Source organism: Cotesia glomerata, linkage group LG10 (genome assembly GCF_020080835.1).
Source record: "Cotesia glomerata isolate CgM1 linkage group LG10, MPM_Cglom_v2.3, whole genome shotgun sequence".
NCBI lineage: Eukaryota > Metazoa > Arthropoda > Insecta > Hymenoptera > Braconidae > Cotesia > Cotesia glomerata.
In genome coordinates this window covers 15826354-15838422 of record NC_058167.1, presented here as the reverse complement: position 1 = coordinate 15838422, position 12069 = coordinate 15826354, and the positions used below count along the sequence as shown (strand labels likewise).

Here is a 12069-nt window from a genome sequence, read left to right as displayed (position 1 = left end):
GATTTTCAAACGAGTTTTGCTCATGAATAAGATAAAATTTTGAAAAAAAAAATGCTTCGCTCTTCGATAGATAATTTAATTATCTATCGAAGAGCGAAGCGCTTTTTTTGGAAAATTTTCATTTATTTATTTATGCATAAAATGCCTTTTAAGATTCCATAAGTTCTACAAGTACGCTGATAGAAGAATTTATTTATAGTTAAAAATATTTGTTAATATTTAACAAATCATTTATTAGAGACCACTTTTTAGTCCTTAGCAAATATTTGTTAGTATTTAAAAAGATTTATTAATATTTAATAAATGAATATCAGATTTATTAAATACAAATAAATCATTTTAAATACTAAGAAATATTTGTTTAATACCAAAAAGTGCTCTCTAATAAATGATTTGTTAACTATTAACAAATATTTTTTAATACAAATAAATCCTTCTATCAGTGTATGACAGAGATACTTTCGTTTGTCCAATAGAGGGCGAGAGAGAGAAAAAATGTAAACCCTTCTTCGGTCAATATTTATATAAAAATATTAATTTTTATATCAAAGTATAACTTTACACTATTAAATAGTTACACACACCTGATTTATGTGTCTCAATTGATCAATCAGGACGCTGGTATTCGAATTACCATAAGCCGACACCAGTCCTATTGTGCTGCCACCTATCACCGTAAATTCTGGATTATATCTTTGGGCTGTTAAACTCGAGTCTACAACTGTTTTTGTATATCTGTAATTAAGAACATTCATTAATTATTAATGAGCTAATTTAACGTTTTTAATGAGGTATTTTGATAATTAGCATTGCCATTTTTGATACAGGAAGAGAGTATTTAGCTGAGAAAAAATTCACGAACAATTTTTGGACAGTTTTCTTCGAAGAATATTGAGAAGACAACTTTTTTTTATAAGAATTAATTATAAGCTTATCGAAAAAAAATTTCATGTATCTTCTGAGATTATGTAATAAATAATTATTGCTTGTTACTTAACATCAAAAGATGAGTTTTTTATAAAATTGCTTATTAAATTTTATTAAATTACCGTTTCAGCGCCAAACAGTTAAAACTTATTCAATGAAATTTCATGTATTTTACATCATGAAATTTTATTTACCTAAGGTTTGCATTTTAAATGGGATATTTTTTTTTTTTTTTGTTTAAGAGATAGTCAGAAAATATGATAACTTCAGAAGAAGTTTACTTTTTCGGGTAAGACAACTTTTACATAATCGTAAAGATAAGCATTGCTATATTATTCGACCAAATATTTTTCTATAAAAAAACTCTTTGAGAAGATGCAAGTGATAAAGGAATTGAAAGAATGAATAAAGTATTTGTATCAGCGCAGCAGATATACATAAATTTAAGATGTTATTGCAAGTACATTACATTTTTTTTTATAGAAATCCTGGCTTTATCTATTCAGAATTTAAGTGTTTTTGAACAATGTAGGTATTAAAGCTGGAAAATTGAAACCAATTACTCTGAATAATAAAAAAATAACCTAGTTAATGTATAAATAGCATTGGAAGATAAACCAAGTAGGTAAATAGTTGATTATATTCCACGAAAGCTGATAATAATTGATCGATAAAGTATCACAAGGGGAGGTTATTCACCCAGAGTAATAAAACACACTGAACAGACATTAGAATGAATAATTGGATGTGGAATCTTGCAGCAAGTTCTCTATTTTCTAACTTTATGAGCAATACTGATTTGAATAGTACCCAGCGTTATTAACTCGTTTATTTTTCGTTGAACTTGGCGCATACTCTATTTTTCATCTTTGCATATGTTACGTTAACTTATTTACTTATTATATTATTTTTATTATACATCCTCTTTATGCTCTTTTCAGAGGTGGTTTATTCGCAAAGACAACCATTCATACAAAACACGTAGAGCGGCCTTCCGTAGCTCGTTAACGAGTAATTTGCCAGGTCAAGTCGTGATACAACTCTGACGGACAGGGAGAGTGACTGGAATAAAAACTGGTAGAAATAAGATGAGGATGAGGTCCATCAAGAGAAGGAGGTAACGTTCGACGTAGTGACACGATCAACTACTTGAGTTTAATTCCCCATCTCCATCGAGTCTCTTATTAGTCTCTCATCTCTTTTTAATCTTTCTTCAGATTGTACTGGATGTTATACACCCTGTCCATCGCATCAATGTCCATAATATTCAACATTCGACTGGTTGGTTGGTTGGCTGGTTGTATGTATGTACGAAGTTTAATGTACAACCAAAGGCGAGAAACCGGTAAATAAACTATTTATTTTTATTAAAACATGACATCTTCTTGCTTCTCACTGAGGATCAACTTGTTAAACTATATTTTTATCGGATTATATGCGTTAGGAATCAACAGATGGCATTTAATACTTTGTTTTTAATATAAGAGTTATTAGACCAGCTTATTATATGTATGTTCTTCGAGAATCTTTTAATTGTTTCATGTCATGCCGATACAACTTGTTTTATCAGTCTATCCTTAATAGCAATTACAAATAATAATTATAACATTCATACTGATAATACAAATACATTTATGATATTAGGTTATTTGATTAGTCAATCAGATATTGATTAGTTTATGCAATTATTCCGAGTTAATGAATATTGATTGATCAAATACCTTCAATAATTATAATTGGTCTATTATCGGTTGATTTTGATGTAAAAAATAATTTTCATACATGTATTCAAAGATAAAAATTATTTCAAGCTTGTCGAATTTCTTCAAGTTCTTCAAAGTATCTACATTAAAATAACTAAGCATGAAAAATGTAGCGTTATTTATGCACCCCTGTGGATTCTTTTGTTCATCTCCAGGTGTGTCTATGGAACTTTGAATTATTTTATGTTGAATAAAATTAAAAATGTAGTAAATTCTTGATTAGATCTTTTTGAAGATACATGTGCTTCAAAAAATTCATTTTTGGTCGAAATATATTCTTCAAAATTTGGATTTTTTTCCCCACACTGATAGAAGGATTTATTTGTATTAAATAATATTAGTATTAAATAAATATTTGTTAGTATTTAAAATGATTTGTTTGTATTTAATAAATCTGATATTCATTTATTAAATATTAATAAATCTTCTTAAATACTAAGAAGTATTTGTTAAGGACTAACAAATGGCTTCTAATAAATGATTTGTTAAATATTAACAAATCTTTTTAACTATAAACAAATCTTTCTATCAGTGTAAAACTACTCAATATATCAATGCTATTTTATCATTTTTGCAGGAATGCAAAGAATTTTCATAAATTATTTCAAACTCTTCAGTTATAGAAAAAAAAAAAAAAAAAAAAAAAAAAAAAGTAATCTTTTTATTGAATGTCAAATTATATTCTAGGTCAAAAACACGAGAGCTAATTAAGATACACATGAAGAAAGAAATTCAAATGTGTTGCTCCTATCATTAAATAATTGAATATAAAAAGAGGGCGGAGTCGTTAACGATGTTAATGATGTTTCGTGTTGTATGAAATCTGAGGAAGGATTGAAAGGTAAAAAAAAAAAAGTTTATGCATAAGGTTACAGATACAAAGGTGAGACACAAATTTATCTTTTATCTCTGTTTATTCCCTTAAGGAATACGGCTCTGGTGGATTCTCATGCAGGGAGTAGAGAGCAGAGGCACCGACAGGAGATTATTAATCAAAAAAGGAGCCGCTTAGGATCCTGCATAAATTTTTTTATTATTATTTTCCCAAGTTTTTTTCGCCTAATCATATCCCACGGGTGGCAAAGGTGTTCGCCCTCCTACTCCACCCCTTCTGTAGCTTCTTCTTATTCTTATTATTAGTTCTTCTTTTCTCTCATCGTCTTCTATTTCTCATCTCACATTCCTCATTTTATCTTTTTTATTTTACAGATACTTTTGTGTGTAATGCACGTTATACTTCATATATATATTATACGTATATGCAACACATACTCTGTCGTTACCGATGGAAGAATGGAAAGAGATTAAAGGAAAAAAATAAATAAAACAATAAAAAAAACGTAACGTCTCCCTGGCAAGTTTTACAGGCGCTTTATTGCCCAAGAAGTAATTCGTTTCGCCTTGCGTCTCGATTACCAAGAACTTTGTCGACTTATCTGACGACTTATCTCCTTTTCATCTTCTCTTTCTCTCTCGAATTATTTTAATGTCTTTTTTATTGTTTTAGCTCTTACTCCAGTTGTCCCATACCAACACTTGCCGGAAAATATTTCCCTCGGTTGATAAATATTTCACAACTTTGGAGGTAAATACCATGCGCCAGATAATCTAACCTGCTATTCACTATTAATATGTATATTTAGCTCTTTAACATCTCTTATCTCAGCCGAGTAACACATGTAGGAGTGAAAAAATAGTAAACACGCTTTTACTATTATCTTAAATTTATCGATACTTTAACTTACTTCATTTTTTCAGTGTAATAAGGGGAATAAATAAATATATTTATTTAAATGGCGGAGAGTCTGAGTCTGAATTTAAATCTAACAAAAGGACAATTTTAAATTGGAAAAATTATAATCTGAAAAATGGTAACCATGTCATTCTTCAATCTTTTAAAAAAATTAATTAATTAATTAATTTTTGAGAAAACAAGTTTTTTTTTAAGCTTTTTTCTTGCAATATTTTTTGAACGCGTTGTAATATTTTGATTTTCTTCAAGGCATTAGACGTTATTTTTTAAGAAATAATTTTTTTTTTATTTTTTTAATTTGTAAGTATCTTTTTTAAACAATTCGACTGATTGATTTTAAAATCTAATTAGATCTAAGCCTAATAAATCCTAAAATTAGAATCAAAGTCAATAATTTTTACTTTTTTTATTAAATATTAATAAATCTTTTTAAATACTAAGAAATATTTGTTAAGGGCTAAAAATTGGTCTCTAATAAATAATTTGTTAAATATTAACAAATATTTTTAACTATAAGCAAATCCTTCTATCAGTGTATAGATAAAAAAATCAAGTTGATTTAAGAGAAATCTTGAACCAAGAACATAATTTCGAAGAGTTTCATCACATTGAATCAAGCAAAAAAATTCTTGAACAAGAAAATTACTCTTGGTTTAAGGTAAAAAAAATTCATAGCGATCTTTTTGATTCGAGATTTTTTCTCTTATATCAAGTTAATTTGATTTATCAGTTTATAACTAATAAAAATAGACATTGGATTCGGATTGAGACGTAATTCTTTATTTTTCCTGGTTTCTTTATAGCAGAACGTAATCGTTTTTCCCGTGCAGTAATGGTAAGTAAAAAGTTTATCCGGTCGTGCGATAGATGAAAGGCACGATGGGCAAGTATAAAACAGGTAAAGTATATATGTAATAGCGGATGTTCTTTTAAATTCAAAGTCTATCTCCCTCGGTGGACCGTAACTAAATTGAGTCAACTCAAGAGCTCGTAAAGTACTTGAGCAGGTAACTTGATTTGATAGTGGTGGTCCGTGAGCCATCTTGTTTCATTTTAAACACTGTTAGCTCGAGTATATACTTGGCTTTTGCTCTTAGGTATATACTACTGGTAAGTGCTACTCAATTAACTCAATTAAATCTATTCATATCTTTAATGGATTTTTATTAAATCTGTCATTCAAAATTACCTAATTGATGTTTCGTGAAAACTTTATTATTTATATAGTTTCAATTAATATTAATTTTATTTTTTTTTAGAACTTCATAGCTATGTCTTAAGCGGCTCATTGATTGATTGAATTATTTGACGTACCGAAAATCAAGACTAGTTGCATGTTTGTACATGTTTGGAAGCATCAATGACTGGACTGTTTATAATAACTGCAAGTCACGAAAGATTCTAGATCCTAGACCTTAAGTACTAGGTGTGAATAATGAATTTTAAAAATAGTATGTATTTATAATGAGATGGAAGACCGATTGATCTGAGATCGGCTCGGCGCCGTCAGTAATTATTAGCGTCCAAGAAACGATTTAATCGCCGGTGGAATTCAACGCCGGCACGATCTTTGACCCTAAGCAATAATTCTTCAGCATGTGGAGAAGAAAAAAAATAAAAAGAAGATCCAATTCGAGAGTGAATGAACTATTCTTATAAGAATTGTAATTTATTTACTTTAAATTTTCTAAACTTTTTTTTTTTAAGAAAAAACAAAATTTTCTTATCCAACCTTTTTGATTTTATAATTGAAATTCTTCAATTTTTCAATGATTACACTGAAAAAAAATACTTTTGCTCAATTAACAATTTTTTGGCTCAAGAAACTCGCTGATGATAAAATATTCTACTATTATTACTATTAATTATTAATTTCTGAAGAACATTAATATTTATCTTTGGATATATAGGTAAACAAAAGAATAGCTTTATTTAAATTAAGTAAAAATTATTTCAATCAATTTGACAATTTCTTGAAAATTTTCAAGAACATAAATTCTTGTATCAAGAAAATTTTCTTAATAAAAGTTAAAACAATTTTTTTTTTCTCAGCGTAGACTGTTTTAATCTCAACAAAATCAAAACCAAAATTGAAAAAGCATTGTTAAAATATCTTCTTTTTAATTCTATTAATAATTTATTACTCAAAAGTGTTTAGTCGTTAGATAAATCAGCTGAAGCATTTTTCAAACGTTTCTTCACCTTTTCTTGTGACTTTACATTTTAAAAAAATTAGTCAGACAAAATATTAGTATAGATAGCGCCTCAAAAGAATGAAGAATTAAATGACGCGAGAGTAATGTCTCAACAATTAATGGTTTTTATATGTTATTTTCAAAAGAATGTAACATATGCTTCGTAAAGAATAAAAAGAAGATTATTATATATATGAATGGATATGATGGGAAGAAATGATAAAATAAATAACAAAAGTTGATTGAAAAAATATAAAAAAGATCAATATAATAGGTTTGATATGCTTTTCCTTCATTACATGATTCCATCCGCAGAAAAAAAAATAATGAAATAAGGAAAAAACGGAACTCCAATAACCAATATAAGATTTTCCTCATCTCTCGCGTTTTATAGATATATGTTTAAATTTTATTATCTGGTGAAAATTTTCGATTCTATTTTCATCGAATATAAGTGAAGATGAAGAATTATAACGGAAATGTCGCTAGCAGTGTTGGTCAACGACTTCCGTCGAGGTAAATTTGATACCACGTCGATACTATTTCGGGACTTGCCGAATGGAGTGCACATGCAACACTCATCAGGGTTCTGGGTGTGTGTGTGTGTGTGTGTAAATTGTCCGTGTAAAATTTGCAATTGGTGTGTATATACATTAACTATATACTATACATATATATAGTAAGAAGGAGAAGGAGAGAAAATAATACAGAAAATGAGACGGATTAAACTAAACGCAGTTGGAGTGCAGAACCGAGCCGAGTTGAACGCGGTGTCAGGGCGTCTTGTTGGCTCGCGGTTACGTTTCATGATGGTCAACCACCACTACCACCACATGATACTCATTTTCCTCCTCCTCGCTTTACTCTGTCTCTACTCCTTGTAAATCGATAGTATAGCTTCCAAATCTCATCCCAGCCAATTCCACGTCCACATTCTCTCTTCTCTCTCCTCTCCTCTCAATTCGCTTCCGCGTGCACCTGCATTACGTATATGTCACGACACTAAATGTACATAGTTTATTTAACAAAACAAAAATTAAACATACTCCGTTTTTTACTTTATGCTACATTTCATTTCATTAATTATTCATTTCAACCAATGTACATATTTTATCTTTTTAAATAATAAATAAATACGTCACGTTTTGTTAATTATATCCATTTAGAGATTTATTATTATTGTTATTTTGTTTTTTTATTTTTATTATTATGTGTATGGCAAATTTCTGAGTTTTTACAGAATTTTCAGAAAAAAATAGGATTTGTTATTAAATATGAAAGTTATTTGAAGATATTAAAAATAAATTTGTTGAAAAATTTTTTTTTAATTTTTTAAATCATCGAATTAATGGAAAAAGTTATCAATAGTCAACGAATAATTTTTTATATTGAAGATAATTGTGTGAACTTTAAAATAAATTTATCTATTAAATATGATTTAATAAAATTTATTAATTATCTTTCACGATTGAAATTTCGATTCGTTAAAATTCAAAACTTTTTTAAGTAATAAAAAAAATAAAATACAAAAATTTCAAAAGTAATGACAATGAAAAATTACATCAGTAGAAAATTCATTTTATTTACTATAAGATTAATTGTTATTCAAAAAATCAAGTAAAAATAACAATTTAAATAATTAAATAAAAATTAATCAATAATTCCTTGCACTAAAATTAACTAATGTAATTACAATAAAGATGAATATTGAATAACAATTAATAAATCATGATTTAATTTAATTAATATTTAGCTAATTAATGTGTCCTATTAAACATTGTTTTATTTTATTTATAGCGAAATCGATTTGAATATATTATTATAGTTAAAAAAAAATGGAGGTTACACGTTTGACCTTCGTACTAAAATAAAAGCCTACAACGACAAAGTTTTAAATGGTCTGTTTACCAAAAATAGCTCTTCTACTTTCAATAAATAAATTATATTTCCATCAAATAATAATTTATTTATTAAAACCTGCAAACTTTTACCTAAAAAAAAATTATATTATTCTTCTTTTTCTCGTAAAAGTTACAGATAACTTTTTAGATTTCCTAATTAGTTACTCCAATTAAAAGTCACACTCGAATTTTTTAAATCATAATTATAAACCAGATTAAAACTTGTTAAAAAAATTTCTCTCCTGAAGTATTTATAATAATAATATTTGAAATTTATGTAATAAATAATTAAAATAAAAAAGAAACCCTTAAGAGGATTAAATTTTAAATTTTTTTGCGGTGCAATGTAGGTACAAATAATGGTTAAAAGACTAAACAAATATTAGCAGGGATTATAATATAAAATTATTAAAGTATTAAGCTGGATTAAAAATCTGTAAAACGAAAAAAAAAAAAATAATAATAATTGATAAGATATATTATAATTAGGATGTTGGATTGTATACTATTGACAGAGTAATCCGCTCACGCGAAAATTAAAACCTCGTATTAATGCTGGCAGGTAAAAGGATAGAGATAGAGCAAGAATGCGATAAATACGAGAGAGAAGAAATAAAATGAGAAGAGAAGAGAGATTGAGAGGATGGAAGATCGCACAAGCAAAGAGCAAGAGGCTAGAGGACTGCCGGGTTGATAAGAGACCAGGGAGAACGACTGGCGCAGTCGGTGGGACGCCAAGCCGCCAATGAGTCTGGCAACGAGAGCAAACCGGCGCCGCTCAGTCGGAGAGTCGGCCCAACTACTGTACACTTTACTTGCTCAAACCGACAACGACACTACGACTATGCTCCAACTTTTGCTAATACAACTACACATATTTTATGTGTGTAATATTTTACTTATCATTTATATAACTTTATCCCTACCCCTTGGATCAGGAGAAATCCACTGAAAAAAATCTTTAATTTCTTAAAATAATATTATATTTTTTTTCCCCTTCTCAAATTCAAGGGGAATGGTATCGTTTGTCCTTGACAAGTCCATAGGACCTACAGAGAACCTCGGATTCAGGACGCTAAAACTAATGGAAGACTTGTATTTCTTCTACACGCACATAAAGATCCTCCTATCACGTATTACTCCGGCGAGCAGTCATTTCTCATCGGAAACATTCTCAGCCAGCCAAACTGTTAAATTACACCGCCAAATATTTAGCTATGACACCCACACTTGTTTAATCTCAACACACTTGTCCTTGATGTCTTTTCTTGGCACTCGAAATTAATCTTGTTATGCTTGCTAAATACAATCAATACTCCTGCTCTTGCTACTGTGACTTCTTTTTACATTTCTTTATGACAAGAATTGTCTATTGATTTTTAAATAAAACTACGAGGATTGCAATAAGTTTTAGTAAGACGATTACGATTTAGAGTTTTATTTCTTCGAAAGTTAAGTTGATCGAATTAATTAATTTAATTGAATTTAAAAATATGAAAAATTGGTTTTTTTCTGAAATATTGATCATGAATTAAGATTGCAAAATTAAGGATTCAAGGCTTGAGTTAAATTGACTTTTCAAGAAAAAAAAAACTTGTTATCAATCAAATTAATTGTCCTACAGTTACTTAGGAAATTAATTTTTCTCGTAAATTTTTTACCCTTCGCATCATTTTTAAAGTCTGAAAATTCGTGAGACTATTATAAATCACAGTTTAGAAATTTTTTAAGTGCTCCATTTTACCCTTCTTCGAGTCTCTTACAATATTTATATCCAGAGACAATAAATATATTTATAGGCGTATTATAAATGTATATACACAAAAGGCTCAGGAGTTGGATGAGTCTACAAATTTCTTATTCTAAAAATTTAGTTACTCTTTTTCTCTCTCGACTCTGCTATATATATACATAGGTATATATTTCCTTTTTATTTTTACTTTTTTCTCCAGTTTTTACTTTATTTTTTATCACGAGAGATCTTGAGGTGAGGCTCCGGGAGAATTGGTGTACGGGCATGGGAACTCGCCAGAGACTCCTGAATTCTTTTGCTTCATCTCTTTCTTTAAAACTTGTTTCCTTTTTTATTCTACACTCGACAGTTTTGCGGATACCAAGTACCTATAATCTTTCATCTCATTTTCTTTATAACTTTCATTCAAATAATATCATTCCGTACTAAAAAAAAATTTGCTATAAATTAATAATAATAATAATTATTATTATTTTTTATTTTATTGATTACGTCCATTTACGAATTATTATCATTCTTTTTTATTTATAAAACCATAATATGGATAATAATTATTGAAATTTTATTTCAATTTACTTGATTTGACTAATTTTATATTTTTTAATATCAAATTTCTGTTTTTTAAGTATTTTTGTAATGAAAAAATTGTTTTTTTTTTTTTTCATAAAAAATATAAATTAATTAATGTAATGAATTTTAAATAAAATAAAAATGATCTTTAAATTGCAAGTGTCCAAATTTTTTTTAAAATTAAATTATATATGATCCGGTAAATTATTTTTAACATTATTATGAAAGTATAATATAATAAAAAACAGTATAAACTTATTATTATAATTTTTTTTGTTATCTTTAATGATGATAATGAAATAATAATAAAGTAGCTAATGAATTTTAACGACAGGCATTAAAAGATAAAAATAAAAAATTTAGCAAAGTGGATTTGGTGTTTTGTTGAAAGAGAAAATTGAGAGATGAACAACGTACTGAGTAAAACTACACTCCGGAGACTGTTGCCGCGGGAACAAGTTAATTAGTGAGTATGAGTAGTAGTAGGAGCCGAGCAGTAAAAGTACACCACACATTTACATCCGAGAATAAGAATCCAGATGATAATAACAGCAGAGTAAGATAAAGAGGGACCTTACGCGGAACAGAATAGAGGGTTGTTGTGGCTGAGTTAAACTTTTGCCAACCATAAGATTATAAAGTTTTTTTTTTATTTATCTGTTTGGTTTTGGTTTCAATTTTAGTTTTGGTTTTAGTTTATAGGATATGGAGCAGTGAAGAAGATCACAGTCATACCACGGCGACGAGGAGCCAGCTGGGCGTGGTAAAACGTTAAGAATCATCGTATTATATCGGTCTTACTTATACTGATGCTAAACCAGAAAGTCGAGTTAACTCTGGTGCTTTGGCCGGTGGACGCAAATTGACTGTGACTAAAGACAAGTTGAGAGAAGAAATAACCCACCGACCAGCGATATCACAGGAGATGAGACTAACAAGCCGCTATAATAAGATCATCCTAAATGATTAATAATTATTATAATTATTATTTTTTATTTTACGCCAACAGAGAGAGAAAATGATAGCGAGTGAGAGTAACTAAAGTACTAAGTATATTAGTATAATTATCTCACTTTAGTAACACGGTTTGCGTAATTTAAAACTTGGTAAATTTCGTACTCCAATTCATGAGGTAATCTAAATTTAAATTCATAAATTTCAAGTTTTTAAGTTGAGATACCAACCAACAAAAAATATATATCTAGTT

General features: G+C 28.4%; 1 protein-coding gene across 1 annotated transcript in view; it reads right to left on the bottom strand.

The window, feature by feature from the left end:
• The window catches only part of LOC123272565 (division abnormally delayed protein), a 55877-nt gene that overhangs the window by 859 nt on the left and 42949 nt on the right, over positions 1-12069 (bottom strand). Inside the window, exon 6 of the mRNA XM_044739440.1 lies at positions 585-735. Coding sequence (XP_044595375.1) covers positions 585-735 — 151 coding nt within the window. The remainder of the gene's footprint in view (positions 1-584; positions 736-12069) is intronic.